This window comes from Corvus cornix, chromosome 15 (assembly GCF_000738735.6).
Source record: "Corvus cornix cornix isolate S_Up_H32 chromosome 15, ASM73873v5, whole genome shotgun sequence".
Lineage (NCBI taxonomy): Eukaryota > Metazoa > Chordata > Aves > Passeriformes > Corvidae > Corvus > Corvus cornix.
In genome coordinates, this window is record NC_046345.1 from 2,963,800 (window position 1) to 2,989,783 (window position 25,984).

At 42.4% G+C, this 25,984-nt stretch overlaps 1 protein-coding gene and 1 long non-coding RNA gene across 2 annotated transcripts in view; one reads left to right on the plus strand and one right to left on the minus strand.

Annotated features, from left to right (window-relative positions):
• IFT81 (intraflagellar transport 81) overlaps window positions 1-13,735 on the minus strand; it is a 37,160-nt gene extending 23,425 nt beyond the window's left edge. The window contains exons 1-7 of the mRNA XM_010398361.2: window positions 13,470-13,735; window positions 12,461-12,564; window positions 11,323-11,503; window positions 8,336-8,425; window positions 7,218-7,283; window positions 6,789-6,899; window positions 5,484-5,568 (exon numbers count right to left, since the gene is read on the minus strand). Coding sequence (XP_010396663.1) covers window positions 5,484-5,568; window positions 6,789-6,899; window positions 7,218-7,283; window positions 8,336-8,425; window positions 11,323-11,503; window positions 12,461-12,564; window positions 13,470-13,613 — 781 coding nt within the window. The 5' untranslated portion in view covers window positions 13,614-13,735. The remainder of the gene's footprint in view (window positions 1-5,483; window positions 5,569-6,788; window positions 6,900-7,217; window positions 7,284-8,335; window positions 8,426-11,322; window positions 11,504-12,460; window positions 12,565-13,469) is intronic.
• Window positions 13,736-14,100: 365 nt separating this feature from the next.
• Window positions 14,101-19,622, plus strand: LOC109144428. The gene is made up of 4 exons (XR_002045197.2): window positions 14,101-14,546; window positions 16,687-16,864; window positions 17,423-17,609; window positions 19,481-19,622. It is a non-coding gene; the product is annotated as an uncharacterized LOC109144428 (long non-coding RNA).
• The last annotated feature ends 6,362 nt before the right edge of the window (window positions 19,623-25,984 follow it).

A 25,984-nucleotide genomic window follows, 5' to 3' on the forward strand; every position in this document is an offset into this window, starting at 1 on the left:
CCCATTTATAAGCTCTGCTGGACACCAGCCTGATGCACCTACACCTTACCAGGCTTAGGAGGACTTGGCTCTTTCTAGGCAGAGTAATTCAGGCTCCTTAACAGATCATTTATAAATAAACCCAAGTACATGCAGATAAGAACAATTCACAGAGAGAAAAATGCAACAGAATAAAAGGAAACATCTATTTAAATTACACTGCACAGTCTCCACTGACAACAGGCTGTTCAGTGCAATTATTCCTCTGAGACAACTGTGCCAAGGCCTACAAGATTTGGAAGTTGCACATCAGATGAGAGTGGGAATGAGTATTTCAGAGAATTTTTCATGATCTAGGTGACTAAAAGGTAAGCATCCAGGGTTCTTTCTCCTTTTCAAACAACTTGCTAGGGTTGGGATTTTGGTTCTCTCCATATTAGGGAGAAGATGGAATTGTGATGAAATGCCAAGGAAAACAAGAAGTTCACAATTTCCATCTCTTTCATTTACTGCACAAGCAGAGAAAAGTTGAGCACAGAGATACAAAAGTACAGCTGATGCTGCTGAAACAGAGGTGGGAAAGGATGTAGATGAAAACAGCTTTTGGTTCTCAGGTTGAGAAGCCTGACTGCCAAAGGGAAAGGTCAGGACAAAGTGAAAGAGCCCCAGGAAAAGGGGCCCCCGTTTTTCTGCTGCCATTTACCTCTAAATCAGTGTCCTGAGAGATCCTCCTGAGCCCTGCTCCCAGCCCACTCTGACAGGAAAGCTGCCAGAAGGGAAATAAGCCATCAGCTCTTGAGAAAACCTCAAGAACTGGGAGAAAGAAAACAGGCCCTGGGGAAAGCAGCACTGCCAACGAAGTCGAGTCAACAGAAAGTAAAAATGAGTGGGAATTCCTCTCTCCCAGTTGGTTGATTTTTGTGTTTATGGAAAGCAACACTACCACAGGACCTTTTCCCCTTCGTGGAAGGGTCATTTATCAAAACAAACAGCCCCCAGACTGGTTGTGGAGTGGGAGAGTGGAGTTGCTCTGCCTGTGGAACAGCCATCGTGCACTTGGCACTGCAGCTGCACCCTGGGAAACACACTGGGACTTTCTGGGAGAGATTTCCCACTTCCTTCCTCCAGAAGAACTCGATTCCAATCTTCCTCAGCCCGCGACAGAGCTGGGCAGGAAGGACCACATTTTATGTCTCACTAGAATTCTCCCACCTCTGCAAATGCAGCAAAGCTGCTTCCCACGTACCCTGTGAGCTGAATTATCACCTCAGAACTGACTGGAACACCACTCCCAATCTGATATTTATAACCAAAATCTTTGGTGTGGAAATCAATGTGATATCAAATTATTCTGGTATGAAATATTAATATTTTAATTTAATCAATTTCTTGACTTTTTTAGCAGCAAAGAAACCTGCATATATAACCTATACTTCATTTCTTGTGCTACTCCAGTCTTCTGATAAAAATGTACATGCCTAAAGGATTTGTTCTAAATATGACAAGAAACTTAGCAAAGAACCACAAGAGCTTTGATAAGAGCAGAGACCTTCTGACTTCACAGGGTATAACCTTGATCACAATCTGATTTATTTCTCAAATAACCTCGGAGCTGCTACCAAGTCCTGTTACCCCCTGACACAGAGTGGTTCTGTGTCATTCTGAGTCCTGATGGAGCAACAAAACAAGTTAAAACTTGATATCCTGATGGGGAAAGACACGATGTCAACATCCCTCATGACTAATGTCATTTCTTTCCTGAATACATTGGATATATTTTTCCTCCTATACAACTCAACCCATGGAGAAGTAACTACCTAAGAGCTACTTTTGCCTCTTAACACAACCTTAAAAACCAAAACACAGGGCAGCTCCTGGTTTGAGGGTTTTTTTCAGTGAAAAACATTCTTTTGCAAATTCCCAGGCTAGAGGGGAAGAAAGGCCAGCATACTTCAGATCTTTCCATTACACATATAAATTCTGTTTTTAATGTTTCAACATTGACTTGTGGTTACAAAATCTACACACGTAAGCGGCACAGAAATCTGGCTCTGCGCCCTCAGGTTATTTTAGCAAGCTTCTGCCAACCACGTATTTACATGTGGAGAGCTATTCAGAGCAACTCCTCATGTTTTCCATTCAAATTTTTTTATTATTATTATAAAGAGAGGGATGGGAGAAAGAGTTTATTCGTGCTTGCTCAGTCATGTAGAAGAGAGGCAATTTTCTCTCCATAATTCTGTTAATGGAGCTAAAACTTGATTAACCTTGTGCTCAGAATCCCACTTCTTTTCCCTCTACAGGCTGCCAACTGGGCATCCTGGACCAGAACCATTTGCAACAGGAATTCAGTTTTTAAAAGGGGGAAAAAAGAGAGAGGGACACTCATTTCATAGACTCTCTGCCAACAATTTATCTAATACCACATGGGAAGGCCACAACCAAGTCTAGAACAGACTTCCAGCATCAAATCCTTCCCTTCCCTTTCTGCAGCCACAAAGGCTGAAATGATTCCCTCCACAGCTTCCAGTAACACCACTCCCACTTCCCCTCTCTTAAACAGAGACCTGGGACATGCAAACACTGGCAGATCAATCATCCCTTCGATATATCCTTGAAAAACCAAAAAGCTTCCTGAATTTGTGATTCTAAGTTCTGCTTTTCATGTTTGTAATTATTACCAGAGCTCTTTGAAACCTCTCTGACCTTTCAGAGCTCTTCTTGAATGTTGAATTGGCCCGGGGCTGCAGGGCTGGATGTACCAGAGCCAAACCCAGAGGCAAAGAAACTCCTCTGGCATTTTCTCCCAGAAATAAATGCAGGGAAGGCACCCCATGTATGACAGTGGGAGCTCCAACTCTCCCATTCTCACACCTGACCCACAAATGCTTCTCAGACACTTCTTAGGGAAGAGTCCCACATGCCATAAATATCTTGCATATACATTATTCCTAGAAGAATATAATGGAATTTTGCTATTCTTTAAAATATGTCCTGTTGGCATGGGCTTGGCTTCCTGAGTGATGATGGTCACTTCGAATCAACAGTCTCCTCATTATTCAGTCATTTCCCTATTTTTATTTCACCAGTGATCATTAGTTATTTTCTTTCAAGAATCTGGTGTAAATACCAAACAAAAAAGAGCCAAACACCCATTCCGTTTCTCTAAAACTTCCACTAAACTCCTTTTAATCCTTTTAACAGAGACCACATTGAATTTTTGCTGCCTTGTTTGTTCAAAAGAGTTAATGACCTTAAAAAAGTCAACCATAGCAACACCACCAATTTTACCAACCAGACTTGTCTTCTCATCACAGATATCAAATTATCTTAAAAGTGCTTTACCACGACCTTGCATCAATGGACAGTGACTTTATAATAAAAAAAATCATTTCAAGATGAAATAAAGTTCCACCTAAGCCAGTCTCCTTTAGCAAACAGTTCTATAGCTTTAATTGTAATGTGGTCTGCAGTGTTGGAGGAGATAATTTAAATTTGGAATTTTAGGAAAAGATCATTGTGTGGAAGAGAAAAATATTAATTTTTTATACCAAGTGGAATATTTAAGTAATAGGTTCCTAAATTTCATCAAGAATGAAACAGGCATCTGTACAAAGCAATTCCTCTTTGACAAGTATCTTTGAAGTTCTCAGTGTTCTAAATCTATTTCTACATATTAACTTAATGAAGTTTATAAATTACACATTTTACTGTTCATCAACAAATCATTTTAACACATTCTTTTAATCAATATTTTCCAGCTACTCATTCCCATCTTCATATTTCTGCCAATAAAGTAACCAGTAATGTCCTGGAAAATGGACAGAGATCAAGAATTCAGTGATTTGGTTTGTTTCTTCATGTTATCAATTTCTGTTTGTGCAGCAGAGATACTCAAAGCAAGATGATGTCAATCTTGCAGAGCTGGTGTGAGCTGGGTTGTGGTTATTCAGACCAGAGGCCAGGGTTCATAAAAACACTGTTCATATTCAGTACAACAAAGACCACAAAAAAACCCTCCAGAATATGAAAATTTATATTACTTAGTGCTACCAGCAGCAAATCCCTCTCTAAACAATATCCTGAGTAAAACTGAAGTTATTAAACAGGGAAAGATTGAAGTTAATAAACAGGGAAGGACTCAAATTAATAAACAGGGAAGGAGTGTTCTGTGAACCAGCATGATCACTTTCAGCTGTTTTGTAGCAGCTCATAACAATTAATGACACAATTCAAAGTCTTCTAAATATTATGTTTCTAAGAGTTAAAATCCTACCAACCACAAGGCGTATTCTCCTGGCACAGCTCAAGCAGGCTGATGCTAATTGCATGCTAATGATACTCATGAATATGTGCTACTTGCATTCCTTACAGAGTTCCTTTACACTTCCTTAAATGTAAAATTAATTATAAAGTGAAGTAATCAAATCCATAAGACAAACAACAAAGCTTCTGCTCATTAGCAGCAACTTTGAACATTTTATCTTATTTAGGCAGTAAAAACACCTGAAGTATTAAAAATGCAAGAAGTTTCTTTTAAAGGGAAGGATCCAGTGAAAATCCAGCTGTTGCACTGTCAGCAGACAAGGCTACACTGATACCAGGAGGCAGCTGAGGTACCAAACTGCAGCCAAAGGGAATTTTCAAAATGAAATAAATTGTGCTATCTTGTAGACCAACAAAGCTTTTAAAATAAATGGAACCTATTCAGTGCACTGTGGTCACCTAATTTCAATTATTAAAAAACCCCACAGTTGGCATTCTGTAATTGCTGCTACAGGCAGTGCCTTTGTAACTGGGGAAAGCAATTACAAAGCTGAGTCCTGAGGTCTTTCTTTGGGCAAAATTTCAACACAAGTTTTCTTAAGTAATGACTCCAAGCTTTGATTGGGAACATCTAAACACTTTTTGTTTTTTCTCCTGGAAGCAGGACTCGAGATAAGGAAATTAAATACGTTAACTTTATTTTCATCTCAATGATTAAATGATATATTTACTGGCTTTTTATTATGTTACCTTTGCTTCTGTGAACTGAACCCACCGAGTTTCCATTGGCCTTAAAAAAACCCAGGAACTGAAATAGAAATGTTGACACAGCTTTGCTGTATAAACTCTCTGATAGCTACTGCAAAAAAGGAACAGTTATAAAATCCACTGCAAGTCCCTGTGAGTACAGAAGATGGTTCAGATACTCCTTTAGTTCCACTTGTGGTTCAGTGGCAGATGAAAATCATTAAAAAAATCAAAGTTAAATTACAAAATAATAACAATGCTACGAGGTGGTGACTGAAAAAAATCCTTTAACTCAGAAGAGCTGCCAAAGCAGTTGTGTGATGCAACTGAAATAGTAAATGCTCTTTTCAAGAGTAGGACAATGACTCGGTTTACTAGATTTAAACTGAGAAGTAGTCAGATTCTATCATTTTGGAAGTAATTTATACACCATTCTATAGCATGTTTTGCATCACACTAACCTAGGATGCAACAGGAAAAGCCCCACTTACTTTCTGGTTTTGAATCTGCCACCACGTGCTGCATCTCCTTCAGCTGGACCTGGGCTCTCTGCAGTCTCTGCTCTGCATGGAACAACTTTGGAGAGACAATTGGACACACACAAGCTCATTCCTTGGAAATCCATGTGCAAACAACTAAACCAACGGAGCCCCAAGAAAACCCCAAACACAAAACATGGCAGCTCTAACATCTGGTGATTTTCTGTTTCACAAGGGAATGTGCCAGACCAAATTTTCAACACTTGGCCTGGGTTTACTTGGTATTCCCTCCTGTTAATTGAGAAGAGTGTTCTTGTTCTCCCAAGTGATATTTTCTCTGATGACAGAAATTCATCCAACAGTTTTCAAAAAAAATATGAGTGGCTTGAACATTACAACAACAAAAGGCAGCAGGCATCAGGATTGCAGCAGATAACTCTCCTTAATCCTGCAATGCAGCTGAGTTGTCACAGCAATCCACTGTCCATCCTGAAAGCAGTCTGGAAAGCTTCCTGCCAAACAAGACCAAGCTGATTTGCATTTTTGTGACTTAGAGAGATGTGTAGGAAGAACTGGATTAGCTGGACATCACATTCATTTTAGTCGTGATCTCACTCAGGCTCAAGCAAAGACCCGGTAGCCTGAGAGGCCACTGATTCCCATTGATCCCACATCCAGACACAGACTGCACTATGAGAAATCTGAGGGCTTTTCCCATTTGAGTGAAGTTCAGGCTACAGAATTTGGTGAGATGGTGTAACAAAATGGCACTGGATTTTACACAGGTCAGGAATAAAACCCACCCTTACACCTGGATGTCAACAGCTCTAAGGGCTTCTCAGGACATCATTTTTCCCAAATTTAGGGGTGTAAATCCCAAGGCTGCTCCTGAATACATATTGCCCCCACCCAAGAAAAAGATGAGATATTTACTGTGTTGCTCAGCCCCTGAAATCTTCATGCAGATCACAGAGACAGAAATCAAACTAAGGAAACATTTGCTCACTACCATAAATATGAAGAGTTCCCTTCGGGTGCTCCGGCAGTAAGTCATGGAACGTTTCCTGGGAATGCTAAAGGATGATGTCAGTGGGAGCTGAGGCAGCCAAGTACCTTCACTGTGGTGTTCAAAACTTGCAAGGTCAAGCAAGCCTCTTCCTTTAAAATGTACACAGATCTTTTACATGGGATTTAATTTTCTGGGGTTGGGAGAAATTCTCCCAACTACTGTTGTTCCTGATGTATTTCTAAAATGCACGATTCCCAAACAAACATCAACAACTCTTTATTTTAACAGGTATGTTGTTATGCCAGTACCTGACTTTTTTGTTCTTGTTTCTGTTGAGCCAGAGATTCTTCTCTCTCTTTCTCTAAGCGAAGCTGTCTTGCTATTTCAAGCATCCGTTGATGATTTTGTACTGTCTCCACCTACAGCAAGCAGATAAATAGTGCATGTTGCTGTCAGATAGTTGAGAAATACATTAAAGAGATCATATGTCTCACAAGCCCACTTAGCACTTCACTTCCATACACGTTACTACTCAGAAATGACAGCAAAGTACTGGACTCGAGATTCTTAAAAGCTCTGGATCAACGCCTGGGGAGATTCCCTGTAGGTCAATTAGTTACTTGATTCCTTCCTAGACATACAGTGTGTTTATCTTAATCCTTGTTTGCATTCCAAAATCAGAGTTGCAGGCCAAGGATTATGACACTGAAATGTAGGAGCGTTACTTCTCTTATTACCCTCTTCTTAAGACGCTCTACTCTTTTGGCCAGTTGATCTTTCTCCTCTTCCATTGCACTGATGTCCTAAAAAGCAGGAAAAACAGATAAAGAAATATTAGTTTATTCCCCATGTATATTGGATTGGACTAAATTCTCTTCAAATTGATATGAAAATCAGAATTATTCCCTGAATACACAGAGGCGGTTATAATTTTATTGATCTGTGATCAAACATCCAGGATTCCAATCTCTCTTCTCTCTTACTTCCCCCACAGTTCCCACTCTCTTTATGCTAACATTCTTCATCTGCATCCTTGAGTATTAATGTGAACATTTAAAATAAAAGCAGGTGGATTTCTCTAAAATAAAAACAAACAAACAGAAACCACCAAGGAAAAATCAGCATGAATTCAACATCTGATGCAGTCTGACATATGTTCTTAATGTCACCAGCATTACCCACTTCCTGGCAGACCAATTTGCATGAAGTTGCTTATGAGCGATGTCTGCTGCCACTTTTTGTATTAAAACTGTCTTAAAAGAAACACTTTCTAGTGCTGAAACATGTATCTGATTATTATTCTCCTTTAGTCCTATTTTACAACAGCAGGGCTCCACAGATTGATAGTTATGAGAGAAAGGAAAATGAATTCTCCAAATGTAGACCTTATCTCAACATTTGCTTGGCTTGTCTGTGTGTCCACTGGAAAGCTGTACACAAGCTTAATTGTTCTGCTGAAACAGAGCAAATATCTCTACTTAACACTTGAGCCACGTGGGTTCATCATTTCAGTTGACTTAAGCTCTTAGTTCATTCAACACCCTCTGGAATTATTAGCCACTATCAGGAAAGCAAAAGGCTTTGTATCAGTTTGCATTCAGAGGAAATGGAGTTCTAATATTTGGAAATCATGCTGCACAGAGTCTTGGCAGCCTCGTTCCCCAATCTGCTTCAGAAAGCTCAGCTCTAAACACGAGCGAGGACTTTCTGTTTGCCAACAGAGAGCAGTTTCAAGAGGCAGCTGCAGTGCCCACCAGCTCTGGCCTCTACGGCTTTCACACTGTCCACAAAGCCAACAAACATGGAACTGACATTCAAAAAACCAACTACATAAAAAATTGTGGCGTTTTTTTACCCTTCTTATTTCTGCAGTAGATAAACCAGATATTTTGAGCTGCTCGTGCTCCTTATGTAGGTTTTTAAATGCTTCCATGAGTTCTTCATACTGTAAAATGAAATGGAAATCAGGCAGAATAAGCTCTGTGTCTATGGATTTTCAGATCAACACACTGTTTTACCACTAAGACAGTAAATGTAGACATAGAAATACGGTGAGAACAAGATAAAAAGGCATTTTTTCACTGCAAAAGCCTGTCAACTTACAAAGCAGAAATAAAAATAAAATCACAGTGCATTATCTTCCATTTGAAGGGACAATCAGAACTTCACAATTTCCTCAGTATTTTCATCTCTTGTAATACACAGTGTATTTGCAAAACAGGAAGATAAGACATCACCTGAGAGGGACAAATTAACAAATTACTCTCTCTTACTAGACATCTGTATATACCACATATACAAATTTATCAGCCCCAAAAGGAAGAGTTTGCTCTAACAACACTCTTGATGGAAGCAATTGCTGACTTTCCAGAGTGGCCCAAGAACAGAGCTGAGTTAACATGTGAGAAATGGCTGTGACACGTTGCATAACCCTCAGAACATCCCAGAGATTGATAGATGCAGCTCAGCACTCAGAGACAAGGAGACAGTGTGCTACTTCCACACCAGTACTTTGCCCACCAGGAATCTTAAACTGAGAGGCAGTGTGAAAGTCTGTGTGGGTAGAGAAATAACAGGGGACAGCAAGAGTTTAGAAATATGGAGAGGAAATAAATTTAGATTCAACTCGGAGAAACGCGAGCTGAGGTATAAGGAAAGATAATCTCCACAGAAACAGCCCTTCAATGAGATGGAAAAATCTAAAAGGAGAGTATCAAGTCATTTTTTACTTCCTGGAAAGAGCAGTTGATATGAAAGGTGAATACCAAATAGCAACAGCAAAGACGAGTTCAAACAAAGGCATCACAGCCCTGAGCAGTGAAGCAGCAACTCCCTTCTATAAAACCCTGGGGAAGCAGCACACAGAGCGTGCTGCTCAGGTCTGGTGTTTCAGTATCAAGCACACACTGACAAGCTGGAAGGAATTTAAAAAAAAATAGCAATAAAATGACTAAGGAGGAGAAGATAAAATCATAAAGAGCTGGATTAAGTGGCAAATAAAGGTGTGACAAGGAATGCACAGGCTGGACAAGGAGAAACGAGTTACAAAATGCAAGAGTAAAGCCCAACTGGCTTCCACAATACCCCTTATGCACTCTGGAAATCCTTTAACAAAAATTAAAGAGCAGATGGTCTCTGAGCAACTGCATTCCCACTGCTGGTGTCCAAGAGTTTTCCTTTGTATGTCTACCTCTGTCAAATGAGGAGTTCCATAAGTCTTTTCCTCATTGGAATGTAAAATTTCAAGGCCAATGGCAGGATTCAAACAAGAACAGAGCACAGTTTGATGGATCATAACAAAAAATAGTTCTCACTTTTCACTGTGGGTGCCCCACCTGTACCTGAAATAAAGGACATGCTCAAATGACCAAAAAACCACCCAGGTTTTTGGATATGGATATTTCCCTATATGGAAAGGGAGATATCTGGTACCTGGAAGCAACTCACTGAAGCCTAAACAACTAGATTAATGCCTGAAGTTGCTTATTTCTTAAATTATATATTGCAGGCAATCCAATGTCTAAATCACAACACAGTTGGGAAGGTGGCAGGTTGCTGAGTATGTTCTATAAGTAATTTACAAAAGTACATTTGAGTTTAATTCTACACACCCATAAAACTTGACCATGTTATAAGGTGTCCGAACTCTCCTTTTTGAAATTTCCCTTAAAAGACACCACTGCAAGACTGTATCTAAATAATTTAGGCTAATTGTTTAATTCATTAGTATCTAAATATTTGCACTGTCATGTTATATTGCAGTAAGGCATTCTATTACCCCAGCTTCTGTTTTGAATTAATCAGCAGGGTATTAGTTTAATAAGATGGTTCTATTACTGTAATCCCAAAAAGGAACACATCTTACGTAATGGAAATTATGGAGGTGGATATTTATACACATTAAAACTGTGACATACTGAACAAAACATACAATCTGCATTCCTTTCTCTCTCTGCTACTTCTGCTGAGTTATTTCAAGGTATAAATCCAATATTGTTAGAGGTAACAAAAAAATAAAAGGCTTAGTCAAGCCTCAGTCAGACTGTTCAGCTTTGCTGGTGCACAGTTAATAGATCAAGTTACCTCTTACAAACACTCAGAACTGTGGTTTTACAGAACAAAAGGCACAGAAAACTGGAAAAAAATTAAGTAAATATGTACCTCAGATAATAAACCCAAAACTTTGGTTCACTTCGAGTTTTACATTTCAAACCCACCCAGTCTATCTAAAACCAACATTTAATGCTCACAAAAGAAGTGGGAACATAATAAGTAGGAATGCCAGCACAGAAAAAAAGAAATCTTGTCCTTATTCACAAAAAAATAAATGGTTAAAGTAAAAGTGGAACGAGGCTAATACAAGTATTAGGCATCAAATACTATCAATTGACTATCATGACTACCAAATACAATCAATGGACAATTAGGTCTTCTTCTTCTGGTCATAACATTTTCTGGACTTGTCTGAAGTGGTAATTCATAAAGTTAAAAATATCCAGGTTATATTTCATAGAGAAAAACCCCAAACCTGTTCAAAAATTAAGAACTATAAGTCTGTCTGAGCCAACGTGGCTCTGAACATTATTTGGCACCCGGTACTTAATGGGCTTAAGGCCTTTTAATTCAATGCTACTTATTAATATATAATTTCAGGGTTATTGGAAGAAAAGTGGTCAAGACATCTACTTTTTATTATGAATCTTTGCTTATCCTTGATTCCAACAAGCTCCTAACATAACTCACTTGAACATGTATCCCAGCATTAACTCCCTGATTCATTTATCCCTCCTCCCATTGGCACTTTAATTAATGTAAAGTGTTGGCATTCATGAGAAATGGTACCTGTTTGTTGAACTCAGCCACAGTATCATCCTGTAGGAACTCTGCTGGCACCTCCAATTTCACTAAGAAACGTGCCAGGTAAGCTCTTTTCTTGAGTTCACTGGTCCTCTGAAGAAGCCAATGTAAGACAGGATGAATTACAAGTTTGCTTCCAGTAACCAGCCCTTGGCGAAAAGCACTCCTGTATGGAACCAACCAAGAGAAAATGCCAATAAATCTCAAACAAAAGAATGCTGGCTTGGAACAAAAAATCTGCAATGTTTTGACATTCCTTCTCCACTTGCCTAATGATTTTCGTAATGCTGTTAGAAGAGGAAATGCTCTTGATGAGGCTGAGAATTGGGTTTGATCAGCCTGGAAAAGAGAAGGCTGAGGGATTTGCACATTCCAGAACCTGAAGGGAGCACGAAATAGAGATGGAGAAGAACTTTTTAGCAGGGCCTTGAGTGCCAGGACAAGGGGGAGTGGCCTCACAGTGACAGAGGGCACAGTTGGATTAGATATTAGGAAGTAATTCTTCCCTATGAGGGTGGTGAGGCCCTGGCACAGGTTGCCAGAGAAGCTGTGGCTGCCCCATCCCTGGAAGTGTCCAAGGCCAGGCTGGATGGAACTCTGAGCAACCTGGTCTAGTGAAAAGTGTCCCCGCCTATGGCAGCGGGTTGGAACAGATGATCTTTAAGGTCCCTTCAAACCCAAACCATTCTGAGCTGGAAGTCTTCAATTTAGGCTCCCAATTCTTCTACCCTGAGTCGGACAAAAACCCCGTAACACACTAAAAGGATAAAGCCAGCACCGACAACTCCTCGTTTCCTGTGACAGCCTTGGGGAGATGCCGGCAGAGCGGGGGCAGCGCGGGATTTGGGATCACCTGGCGCAGGTGAGACCGGGACCGGGACCAGGACCGGGACCGGGACCGGGACCGGGGCCGGGCCGACCCCGCCGGGCGGGCGGCGCCCTCTGCCGGCCGGAGCCGCCGCTGCACCTGCGCAGGTGCGGGCAGCGCCCACCTGCAGCCACAGCCGGGATCCCAGCCCAACGCCCACGGGACGGGCAGCAGCGCTCACCCGAGCTAAAGGCCCTTACCATCTAACCCAAACACGGCGTTTTAACACGACTTGTAGGCAAAAAAGGTACTCACAGGTCTGGCACAGTCCCGGGAGGTTTGTATTTGAGGATTCCAAGGAGATTCAGCATTCTTTTAGCTGTTTGTTCCGGCAGCTCCTCTCTAATGTCGACAGCATGCTAAACGGTTTATAAATTAAATAGGTAATTTTTCTTTATTAATTACTGTTAATATAGTAAAAATTATTGTAACTATTTATTATAAAACAATCAATGTAATAATTGCTAATTATTAGGATAACACTATATTATTTACTATAATCAATTGTTATTATTATTTTTATAAACTTGTTTGTCCAAGTCATGTTAATTAACTGGCAACACTGAAAGAAGTGACTTTATTAATTTACCAGATGATAGTGAGATACTCTGTAGGGAACATCCCTTAAATCACCAAACTTCAATTCCCTTCTAATGGATTTTCCTGCAACATGAGCATTCAGGTCAATTTACTCCAGGAATACCTTCTCCCTGCTCATGGGATCTCATCTGTGCAGTCACACTGACCACATCCACCCGGGAACTCAGATATCCTGGCACTCCAAGGCACAGATATCCACACCCCAGGTGTATGAATGGTCCCTTGTGGTCTCTCACACACTTTTGGCAGCCTCCAAGGAGAGGGATTTAATCTCCATTGCAACAGCACAGTCGTGAGGTTCAGTTCTTGCTCAGTTCCTGCCCTGGCTGTGTGCAAGACACAGCCTGACTTTGACTTAACACAATTGTCAGAATGAACCAAGATCTGTATCCTTAATTTCACAGGAAAAATATAGTCATCAGCCTCTGGGGGACAAGTATGCTGCCTCCCTGTCCCAAGAAACAATTGCGGGTTTGCCAAGAGCACTCAGATGCATAGGCAGGAAGGATCCTTGCCAGGCACATTTATTTCCTGGAAGATTCATACAAGCTGTTTTGGTGAAACAAACACGCCGCGGGATTATACTGAGCCAGACCTAAATAAAAGCAAATTCCAGTGTCAAGCCACCTCAGGAGGTCTGAGCACCTCTGAGTGCCCTCCTTACCTTCGGGTCAATCTCCCCCAGAACATCACTGAGCAGCTGCAGCAGCTGCAGCGACTCCAGGGAGTCAAAGGAGATCAAATTGTAGTTCTTCCTGAAGGGCTCCTGATTGAGCTTCTCAACAATGAACTGGATTTGGTCACCCATAACCGTGTCCCGGGAAAACCTCTGCAGAGAAGACAGAGCAGATGCCGGGGGGGCGGTGACCGGGTCCGGCCGCCCCCTCGGCGCCGGCAGCGGGGCAGGCAGCGGGGCAGGCCGGGGGCAGGCAGCGGGACAGGCAGCGGGGCAGGCCGGGCCCCGGCGGGGCCGGCAGCGGGGCAGGCCGGGCGGGGGGGCCGGGCCGGCAGCGGGGAGGCCTCGACCGGAGCCTCCCGCGCGCCGTTACCGCGGGGACGGTTGCCAGGACATGGCGGTGACGTCACTACCGGCGCTACGGCTGAGCGGCGCCAACCGAGCCGGGGCCGGCCGGTGAGGGGGCGTGGTCACCGGAGACGGGGCGGGGCCGAATTACGAGGGGGCGGGGCTTGGTCATGAGGGGGCGCGGCCCAACTGTGAGGGACCGCGACCGGCGCCGGGGCCGGGGCCGGGACCGGGACCGGGACCGGGACCGGGACCGGGACCGGGACCGGGGCCGGCGGATCGTGGATCGCTGCCCTCGCGACCGACTGCGACAGCGTGGAGCCCGCCGCACCGGGAGCCCTGCCGGTGTCCCCACAGCATACCCCGGGCAGTCCTTCCCGCTGCGCCCGGCGGGCCGCTGGAAAACGCAGTCCCGTCCCGTCCCGTCCCGTCCCCGCCGCGAACAGCCCGGGAATTGCGGCTGAGGCCGCTGGCGAGGTGTTGGGGCGGACACGGCACAGGGCAAATCTCTGGTGGGGCTCCTTCACAGCACAAGTGCGAGGAGCGGCAGAAATAGGTCCGAGATTCAGCCTCTGGAGGATAAACTTGGCTCTGCGGCTCCTTCTGAGGGAGGTTGTTGTCGCATGTGTAGGAGATGTACAAACAGATTGCTGCAGTTACCCAATTAAGATTTCTGGCAGCCTTTGACAGCACAAAGGGATGTCAAGTGTGGCTGATGTACGTGTCAGGTGAACGGTTACTTAATTCCTTTGAAATGGAAAGGTGCACAGAGGATCTGTGTGGAACAGGAACAGCCAGTCCTGGGCCCAGGCTTCATCTGGGGCAAATGGCAAATTTATGTCCTCGAGGCTGAACATCAGTTGTCAGCGTGCCTCAAAGTAGCAATAAATATGTAGTGCATAAATCTGAAATAAGGACAGCAGCTTTAAAAACACCAAACAATCCGAACCAGACTACAAATTAAACTCAAACTTGCTCATGAAATCTCTCAGTCTGCAAGTTTGTTCTCGCAGATCCTTCAAAAGCCATGCTTAGGCCTGAAATAGTTGGATTTCTATGCTATTTCAATTAGGTTCTTGGATAGTCTTAGAATCCCATGTGAGTCCCCAGATGATGGATTAAAATATGCAGTGAGTCATGTTAAATTGGTGCCAATTGAAATGCACAGGTTGTAAATCACTGCAGAATTTGACTCAGTAAGTAGCAGCCATAAATGTAATACTTTGCAATTCTAAGCACTGCGACTATCTTAGATTATCTCCTCTTTTCCTTCTGAGAAACAGAAAACGCTTCATAAAATAATTTCATAAAATTTATTGGTCTTCACAGGAAGGCTGAGAAGTGACACTGATTGGTGTCCGAGCTTTTAACTGGTTAAATGAAGTGACAAAGGGGATGGGTGGGTGCCTTGAGGTTGGGCATGAAAGCTGTGGTAGAGCCAGGAACATAATCCAAGTCTCCTGACTCCTGGATTTGAACTTTAAAACCAGATCATGTTTCCTTTGTGCTTTCAGTCCATATACTGACCTTTAGGAGTCGTATTTACCTACAAGTTCCCAGAAGAGATCTGCTTTCCCTTGTCATGCTTTCCTGGTATCAGTTACAGTTTTTTCTGATGAGTATTTTGAGCATGTAGAACACTGACCGCAGATGAGAATTTTATTTCTGATGGAGGTACCTGTGAGTTCCCCATCACTTAATCCAAGAGAAACACTGTTTCTGTAAATACTGATACATATCCTTCCTTCCTCCGTGCTGAGGGGAGGGCAATTGCGGTGAGGATGGAGAGGGATCTGTGCTGGGTACAGTGCAAGGCTGCTGTTCTAAGATTTTCCTTTACATGAGACTATTCCAGTCCTCACACCTTCCAAGAAGGAAAGGACTGTTCACCTCTTCTCATTTCTCTGTAACATTAAAGATAAAGAAGAGGAAGAATGAAAACTTTAGAAAATGCCAGGATAAGAAGAAAAAGATGGTGAGATTGAAATCCATGAAGTCTGATTGTTCTGACTCTTGGAAAGGAGACCTCCATGACCAGACATTGTTAGAACTGGACTGGCTGAACTTGTTGACCTGTTTGAAAGCTCAAGTGATTGAAGGCAGGAGCAAAATCGTACATTGGAGCCCAGTTTTGTGGGACTTTCCAACCTGGGGAAAGTGTGAGAGATCCTGTGTCATCCTCAAAGTTTTATGTTATCATGATCCTTCCTTCCATCAGTTTTGTGCTCTTCATACATGCAGCACCCAGGCTGCCCCCCTGCTGCTTGGTGTTTACAGTCTGCAGCGGTGTCTGAATACTCAAAATTACTGCCCAAAGAAAAAAATCAAGGCTTAGCTCAGTGCCTTGACCTCTTTATCACAAGAGAATCTTCATAGACATGAAAGAGATTATGAGATCTAGTGCAGCCTTGGGTAAATTACAGGAAGCAGCTGAGGTTTGTTTATGCTTAACTTGTCTTAAGTTATCTTAGTTAAGGTGATGTGGTATCTGAGTCAAGTCTTACAGAATTGAGGGCCAGTGTTCCAGTATATTTGTTGTGTAATTCTGGGGACTTTTTCCACATTCCCAAATCAGTTTGCATGGAGAGTGATACAGAATTTGAAGGAAAGTTTGACATGAGAGTTGTTGTAAGAGTTCAGCCCTACAGTTCCATCCAGTTCTCTGGATAGAATTTGTCTTTTATTTAGCTTGGGAAAGGCCTGTGGAAGCTGCTTATTGCAAAGACATCCTGCAAAGGTAACTTGTGGAAGAAAGAGAACAGAAATAAACAATCCAGAGCTCTCTGGATCTGCAGGCACAGCTTCACTGCTCCCTCCTGAATTTCTCCTCCCTCCTGACTTTCTCCTCCCTTTACAGCCACTGCTGTGCAGATGCTGCCGAGCAAAAGTTGTGAGAGAGCTCGACCAGAGAGCGAAGCAAATCCGAGTGGGACGAAACCTGAGCAAATGAGAATCCTGCTCCCCTGGCAAAGAGAGATCACCTTATATGGGAACATCACGAGCAAGAGGATGAACAGTCCGGCTGGGCTGCTGAGGTCAGATCCCAAACAGAGGGAAGATGTTAGTGTGAAAACAAGAGCATTTAGGAAGAGAAGACAATAGTTCTGCTTTGCTCAAGCAATCTGACCCCTCCTGTTTGTTTGTTTCTGTTATTATAAATATTGTGCTGTATGTACACATAGGTCTGACTGTATTCTATTAAAACTTAATTTCTTTGTGGCTATTCTAGTACCTAAATGCATCCCAAGCCTGTTTCTGGCTCCCACTTGGAGCTGTACTGTGGTGAGCTAAAGCCTAAGGAGCGATCACAGACATCTTCAAAAATTAAGCCTGTTTGTGCAGAATGTGGCCTGTTCCTGTGAGCTGAGGCATTTAAGACAATACTGACAGCCAAGAAGTCTGTCTGGTTCTGAATGTTTTGTCATGTGTACAGTTGTGATTTAAAGTACTAAAGGATTGGAAGAAAAACGTTAGATCTGTGTTGAAGGGTTTGTATATTTTGTGCTTTATGTGAGTCTTCTGTTCCAAGAGAGAGGACTCTGGTCCTTTAAGTCTGGGTCTAATGGATTCTGATCCAAATGTGTGTCTTTCAGACTCTGAGCCTGGGATTTACAGGTCCGACTTTGAGAGCTCTGCATCTTTCAAGCCCCACCTTCTGTGTGTACAGTGCCAGTGGTGGCCTCACACCTCTCCCTGCCCCCTGGACCAGATGCACACTGTTGGCTTGGAAAACAGCTGCAGCTTTGTGTGGCTCTGTGCAGCAGGAGAGGCACAGCCAAGGTATGTGCCAAGGTATTGGCTCTGGTGAGAGGACTAGTGACTTCACCACTCCTTTTTGATGCAAGACCAATCTAAGACCATGGCATCCCATGCAATGTGAGATAAGAAGCTGGAGATCTCTGTGGCTATTGATGACCCCAGAGTCTGCTTTACCACTGCCCTGCACCTTCCATGGCATCGCCAGCCCTGTGGAGTGAGTGTTGTGTGTTTCTGCCCAGCCCAGAAGAGCATTACACCTTCTTTGCACTGGTGGGAAGTGTTGGGGGTGGAGAGTCAGGCCCAGAAAGGAGGTTGGCCTGATGCTGGCTTCCATCCATTTAGCCTCAGTTGTCCCAGCATTATTCAGACTGGCAAAGTCTGGTAGTACTGAGGAGAGATGGTGCCATGGCAGCAAACAAGACCATTGATCTGGTGTTAGACCACCTTGGAAGGTGGATGTGGTTGTGGGAACTCTGAGGTGGGAGTGTGGCATAGGATGTTATCTAACAAGGTGGGGTTGGTTGGACAGAGTTAACTCAGCTTCCTCTAGAAAACACTCACAGTTTTGTTTCTTGCCATGCTGTCTGGTTTTTTTCTTGCCTGAAAAATCCAAAATAACTCCACTGATTAGTCTCAGGTTTACACCAGCGTTTCTGAGATTAAAGCCTGCTCTGTAGAGTCTCCTGTTCAAGGTCAGATGAAATGGCGAGTCACCCCTTGCAGCAGATTCCAAGAACAATAAGATGTTTTAGGAATATGCCATAATTGATTGCCTCTAAAGGGCAAATTTTGCTCTGTGCTGCCAAGCAAGGGCTGTTCTCATTGATAAGTGTGTGCTGAACAAAGACTGCCAAGGTTCATGGAGCTGGTTTCATTCTCCTGGGAGGGCAGCAGGCCAGGACATTGCGCACACTGATCCCAATCGCCCCAAGAATCAAGTCTGCAGGAAATCCAAGTTCCCTTACTAAGGTTCTATGCCCACCTTCTGCTGCTCAGAGCTGGGTTCCCACTGCCACTTTCCAACAACATCGTTATCCCAAAGCACTGTTCTCCAGAAGGAAAAGGCTGAAATGCTGTCAAAATAGAGGATATAAATAAAGGAACATTGATCAGTTGCTTTGTATTTCAGTTCTTCAGATCCTATTTTATCCTCATCCAGAAAAGTCTGTTGTTAACCTGAATGGGTGCAAGTGCTTGTGGCTTGTTTTTCAAAGCAAAGCTTTTATATCACTTTTATGTAATGTAGCAAGTATCTTCTGAACATACAATAGTTTTTCAAACTTGACAGTGCTTTTATGAGTTAGATGAGCTGGGTGACATTCCTGTCAGCTTTAAAACAGCGGTGTCCTTCCTCCTTAACACATTCAATTCACGAGAAAGTGAAAATGTTAGGCCAAGGTTTTTGAAGCAGTCAGCATGAGGGACAAAAATAGTCACTCTGAAAAGTTAAAGCCTATGTATTTTAAGCTCTTTTAAAGAAAAACAACATGGACAGGACACTACCATTTGTGACAGAAAAAGTCAAGTCTAGGTCCACAGCAACGCAGCATGGGGAAAAGTTTTTGGATGACATCAAGGCCTGTTGCAGAAAATTGCTGTTTCCCAAATGGCATCTGAAGGGTCAGGATGTCACCTCATGTAGTCTATATCATTTAGGATGGGAAAATAGAAATTCTCTTCTTGTGTACATCGATTCACTTCTGACAAAGCCAAAAGTTGTGAAAGTGAAACCAAGGCAGAATTTGGTCCAGCTGATGTGTCTCACTCAAAAATTCTCTCAACTACTTGCAAATGTCCATCTGATTTTTATCTTGGAGTGCATTTTGTTCAAGAATGATACAAAGAAGCCGACACATTCTTATGGGCTTTTTTGTGCCTTCTGTTTTGTCCAGACAGTTGTACAGCCATTGCTCACAGACTCTGTCAGGAGAGGATGAAGTTAACAGCTCAGTAAGTACCAATGTGAAGGAAGTGGCTCACAAAAGAAACAAGATCTGGCATACAGCAGAATACACTGTACCAATGCAGGCAAGTCTTCAGGTAATGTCAGTTCAATATTCAGAATTCAGATTTTCTGCCCACTTTTACATCCTCGTTTAATTTGCTCACGTTGTTGAATTAAACTTCTAGCTGAAACACTTGATCTCTCAATCTATCACCAGACCCAGATATGAAACTTCATATAAAATTGTGAAGGAAATTACTTCACCCTCAGCCCAAACAATGACAAGCACTGTTGACCCAAGCAAAGGGCTAAATAAGGATTGATGAGGTGTGGCAGGACCATGGTTTGGGTAGTTCCTTCTGCTGCTTCCTCCTATAGAAAGCTGCAACAATCTGAAATGTCAAGCTCCCTATCTTACATTTGAGGAGGACAGCTTGAAACTGTCTCTAAGTAGCCAAAAAGCCTTGAGTAAGAGCTTTTTTCTTTACAAGAATTCAAACAGGACAATGTGTGAATTATAATGCAACTGTTAAAAACCTGTGAGGTCGGGGGGGTCCTGTGGAATCCACAGAAAACCTCCCTAAGTGAAAGACATCTCTACCTTTTTTTTATGTTGAAAGAAAGATACATGGACAATGTAATGAAATTTTAAGATAATCCCTCTGCCTAGGCACTTATAGATCTCATGTATGTAAATCAGCTATTTCCTTCACAGCCATACTGTTAACACTCATTATAATGCCTGAATAATTGACTTCTACCAACCTGCCCTGCTGTATGATTCTGCAGTGAAGTCATAGCCTCCAGTTTGTATCATCATGCAGCTGCCATAGAAACAGCTTTGGGTGTCATGGGCTCATCCCGAATTCACTGGAGACATTTGGCTCATTAATTCAAATGTCAAGGAAAATACATCAACGTAAGAGAGCTTTAATCAGGGACTGAAATAAAAAAGTTTCCTAACGTCGGGTTTGCTTCTGCAAGGCTCTGTGGTGTGGAAGTTCTGTGTGGGTTCATTTATCACAGTGAGGTTCCTTCCACTTCCCCATGGGTAGATTGGTTGTGTGTGCTTTGTGCTGCAGGCTGGTGTTTGGGGATTCTCCTCAGACCAAAGAACAATCTCTTCATCCTCCCTACATAGATGATGAAAACCTCAATGCTGGCAATCTCAAAGAGTGAGATAAGAAAACTCTAGGAAAAAGACTCCATGGAACAATGCTGCTGTGACCCAGAGTAGGATGGAAAGGCTGCGTAGCCATCTTTTGTTGTTAATCCCATGACTGTACAATATCCAAGATAAAAATGTTCTATTTCTAGTCTGTAGCGGCCAAAGGATGAAAAAAAAATTATAAAACATTTTATTTCAACTGAAATTATGGAACTGATACTCTAAGAAAGGAAATTGTAATGAATTTTAGCTCCTCTCAACCAGCTTTGAAATATATGCATAAGAAACTAGGTCAATTAGCACTTTCATTAGCTCATTTACAAGCCCGTAAGTATATATTCATATAAGTTTCTACATTTATATCTCATCTTCTCCCTAATTTGGGGGGTTCTGCAGAAATGGAGCAGTTTTTCCACTGCCAGGTCCCCTCCAGAGCCCACAATGCCTCCTACAGCTCCTTCTGCTGAGGTTTTTCAGCACTTAAGAGCAAATTCCATTCCCTTCTCATGTGGACAGAGTTATGATGTGAAAAAGGCTTTGTCCAACAACAGGAAGGCTGTAATTGTTCATACAGCATCCGGGAAAGATATGCATGAGCTTCCTGAGTTAATGAAATCGTAAGGGTTTGTTATAAAGTTTCAGCGACTGCCAATCATTTTGAAATGTCACCCTGTGTAGGTTCCTGCTGGGATGTTACAGAGGGAGTTTTGCTTTCAATTACATTGCACAGTTGACACATTTGTCTTGTTTCCTAACCTTCCTCTAACATGCCAGGAGTCGGTCACTACAGGCACCAAAAATAATGAATGAGAGGTTTGGTCTAAACCTCTGATGTATAAAGTCCTTCACAAGTTCCATTGGCAAGGGAAAAAAAAATGGAGGAATCACTAAAAAGCAAAGCTGAGTGTTTATTTTCTACCAGAACAATACCAAGCTCAGAGCCCAGGAAGCTCTGCCATGTGGTTGAGATACTGAGGTAGCAATGTGGGGCTTTGGTTACACCCATGATTGTCTTTATTGACCAAATTCCTTTGAAAGGTAGATCTCATGAGCTACACAGGAGGCCTCCTCTTCCTTCCTGGTAGTTATGGCAGGAGCTGAACAAAGCCACTGTATGTTGGCAAGAAGGTTCTCTTATTTTGCATTGTTCATTTCTGCCTGAGGGAGGGCACTGTTGTTGGATTAGCTGGGTGAAGGACTGGTGTTTATAACACGTTTTTCAGAAGAGCTTTGGATCAGGTTCCAGATGCTCCCCAGTAGATAATGATCAAGAGTTTCCCATTATAGGTTCATTCATTTTTAGTTCTTTAAAAATTAACACACATAATGAATATCTTTCCTATTATACAGTGAAACTAATCAGTGACTTTCATGCCCAGGTAGCACCCACAAAGGTTGATTTGGTTTGCAATTAAGTCTCATTAGTTAACTTGGTTTAGAAGACACGAGAAGTCCCTCATGGAAGCTGCACATCATCCAGCAGCTAATGTGCTGCTTGTCATCACAGATCTCTGGTGCAGAAGCATTGCTCAAAATACAATGATAGGAAAAATATTTCCTGCTTAGGAGCACTCTCCTTTACAAGGATGACTGCTTGGAGGACTGGGTTTCCCCCTTGGAATGGCTGTCTTGGTGGAAGTTCAAATACTCCTGATCAAGCTTATGGCTCATTCTTACCCTTTTAGTAGCTGTGCAGCTCTGGTGTAAATGACCACGTGTCTGTGGGGACCAGCAGTGAAACCACCAATTCATGGGGCAGAAATCAGCAGCTGTCAAATGGTGTAAATTCTTAGTACTATTCTATAGCAAGATTTATATCAGAAGCCTCCTGAGTTCATATTTCAGCTGTAATTAGAGACTCAGGTTAGGCTTGGCCCACACAAACAAGTACAATAAAGAGAGAACAATTGATACCCAAAACTAAGAAATCCACCCATATCTTTCTTGCTCTCCCGAGCCACCTAACTCCCTGTTATTCTTAGCAACATATTCCTCCCACTGACAGCTTTCCAGGTAATAATATAGTGGCATAACATTAACTGACGTATTTAAGCAAAAGAAGTTAGTTGATTTGATGTTTCTTTTTTGGCCTGCAGTTCTGAGGAGTTCTGAAGATTTCACTGTGCCAATAAGCACAACATTAACTTCCCGAAATTTAATTACACCACGTAAGTGCAAACATTCCTCAATGCTTTCTGAAGAATAAGTAGTAGTGCTCTGAAAAAATTGTGTAAATTGGCATTATTTACTCAAAAAGGCTATGCATTCAGGACTGTATCTGCCTGAGTGAAAAATAAAAAGTTTCTATAATTTTTTTGTCTTATTAGTCCTTCAGAAAACAAGGGAAATAAGGAAAGCTTGGGAACACAGCCTCCCAGCATAACTATTTCTCCCATGCACAGGTCAACAGAATTGCTTAGTCAGCTATACTGGTTTATATTAGGATAAAATCACTATAGCACAAACAGATGTGTGATTCAAATTATAAGGTGAAAGTATTTAGTTTACACAGGTAAAATTTTGCTGGCGGTAATATCCAAAGAGTAAAGAATTCATCTGAATTCCCAGATCCCAGTAAGGGACATACAAATCTGGAAGCTACAAACCAAAAAATTCATATGTTTACAAACTGAGCAGATGTAACACAGGTTCTAGACAGAGATAAGACAACTCTGAACAGGTCAGCTCTGAGCACAAAGCTGCCACAGAGAAGGCTTCTATACCACCAAGAGCAGATGGGAATTAATCTCTACCCTGAGGGCTAGAAAAACCTCTGAACCTGGAAAGAGTTAGGAAAACTCTCAAATAAAACCTGACTGACCTGCAGGCTAAAAGCTGGCCCATAAAACATATCCCTGGAACCATTCAACACAGAAAAAAAGGGCATTTCATGTCTGTGCAAGCAAGGAGATAGAAGAACATATCGCAATGTGATGTATGGAGTGACTCACGGCCTTCAGAGAATACAAATCATATAATGGTGAATGGGAAGCAAGTACTTGCATGATCTCAGGAGCTCTCATTAAACCACTCAGAGTCTCCCAAACTTAGCTTGCAGTAGGATGTGCAGGAGAGAATGGAATAAATTAAAAGCTTGCTCTGGACCGGTTTGTAGGCATCAAGATGGCAAAGCAGAGCAACAGGGACTGAACCCAAAGAGAAAGGGGGAAAATGAGTTTTTCTTTATATGTCTCTATCTTCTGAATACCTGGAGATGGTAGCAAGCAGAAGGCTGAGCTGCTGGGTTTTACACCAGATGTATTCTCTTAAACAGTTTCCTCTTTTGGTACTTGAACAGGCAACCAACTGTAGAACAAATTTTGAATAGCAATGACAGAGGGATCTGTGCATGTCTGCCACTCCTGGAACTGACCCTTCAGCTAAGCAAATTCCTATTCAAATTATTTATTTAAATGAAGGAGAACAGGACTTAGAGATCACTCAAGTAAACCAGTCAAGAACAATACAGCCCTTTGAGTCCTGACAGCATGTCTGAGACAGAAGGCATATGGGTGTTGTTATCAGAGCTTGGATATTAGTACCATGGTGTAGTAGGTCTTTCAGTTTAATGATTTTTGTCTGCACTGCCAGCTTTACATTGTCACACTTAAAGGATCTCTTTGTTCCATGCTCTGTGACTGCTTATTGATCCATAAGGTGATGTGAGTTGTGCATGAGGAAAGTCAGGTTTTTGAGAGACACTGGAAGTCAGTTAAAGCTCCCATGACTCTTGCCACTCTCTACTGATCAGAGAATGGAAAATGCTGATATCCAGAATGCTGAAGTGTGCTCAGGAGTTAAGAGCTGGTCTAGAATAACATGATTTTAAAGCTGTCAGAACATGGGCACTCTGTGACCAGAGGATGTATTTTCTTGAGTCAACTAAAAATTGCTGCTTTCCTCTGGTGGGCACGTGCCTGCGGGAGTGCGTTGGTGTTGAAACAACTCATGAGGTGTTGATTTGGTTTTGCTGGGGTGGGCGATGGCAACACAGAAAAACAGTCCTCCTCCAGATCTGCTGATCCATCATCATTATCCCCATTGTGCTGTGTCAAGTGCAGAACCCAATGGTGAGGATCCCTGTTGAAAATTCTCTCTGTGGTTGGATGAAGCAGCAAATGCTGTTTTCTTTGATTTATGCTGGGAATTGTTGCAGAGCCACCCTGTGAAATTCTGTGCTGCTGGCAAGCTGCTGCACCAGTTAGTCCAATGAGAACCATGAAAATGAAGAATCTGAGCCAATGTGTACTGGTGAGTCCAATGAGAACCATCATAATGAAGAATATGAGCTTGGGCTAACCCTTAGACAAAGAGCTCGTTCCCCAGACTGCCAAAAGTGGTGCTGCTGTGGCAAACACCAGCCAACTCAGAAGCACCATGAGCAGCTCTTGCTGAAGGAAAAAAGGGCAGTGTGTCATAACCTGAACTGGTTTCAGCACCTGGTGCTGTCTGATCGCACCTTGAAGAAAGCCAAAGCATGGCCCTGAAGGAAGGAAGCCCAAAAGATACATCACCTAAAAAAATGTGGTGCTGAGCATTTTTCTGCCCCAGCCTTGTCAGCTTTCTGTAGCCCTGGATCAAGAGGCTCTAGAAAGAGGCCACTGAACAAGTTTCATAACTCACCATTGGAGGCCTCATGGTCAAACCAGATCAAACATGCTCATTTTAGACAATTCCAGTGACAACAAGCATTTTCTGAAAAGCCCAGCTGGTTCTTTTTGTATTGTTCTTTTTAGCTTGAACCAAGGAATTACAATGAAAAGTACTTTTACCATATTTGTGTAATATTTTTGGGCATTTCATTCATACTCATTGGAATTGTAATGTGGGACTTTGGCCTCCTGTTTGCTCTTAGCTTCAAGCAGGCCTTGCCTCCTACACCTCCCCCTGAACTTGTGTGAGTAGCTTTGTGCTATGATGTGTAAGGCCAGAGTACAGCCAAGGAGCAGCAAATTCAGGGTAAATTAATCTGTGCTCCAACACATTGTCTGTTCTCCATTTCTGTTATATTTAGACACGTTCTATTTTTGTAGAAACAAGGTGAGAAGGATTGTAACAGGTATGTTCTGCACTCCTTTCAACGAAGCTTTGTCCTTTCTGAGCTAACCCAGCAGCTTGCCATTTCCATTTCCTACATACATTTTAAGATATATTGCTGGCAGATTATGCTGATTGTATTTATATCACCAACCGAAAAATGCATTAATTGTGTTAATATTCATATTGCCGCATCTTAATATCTAGAGTGGGAAAATATTACCATAGGCATTAATGCATTTCTGT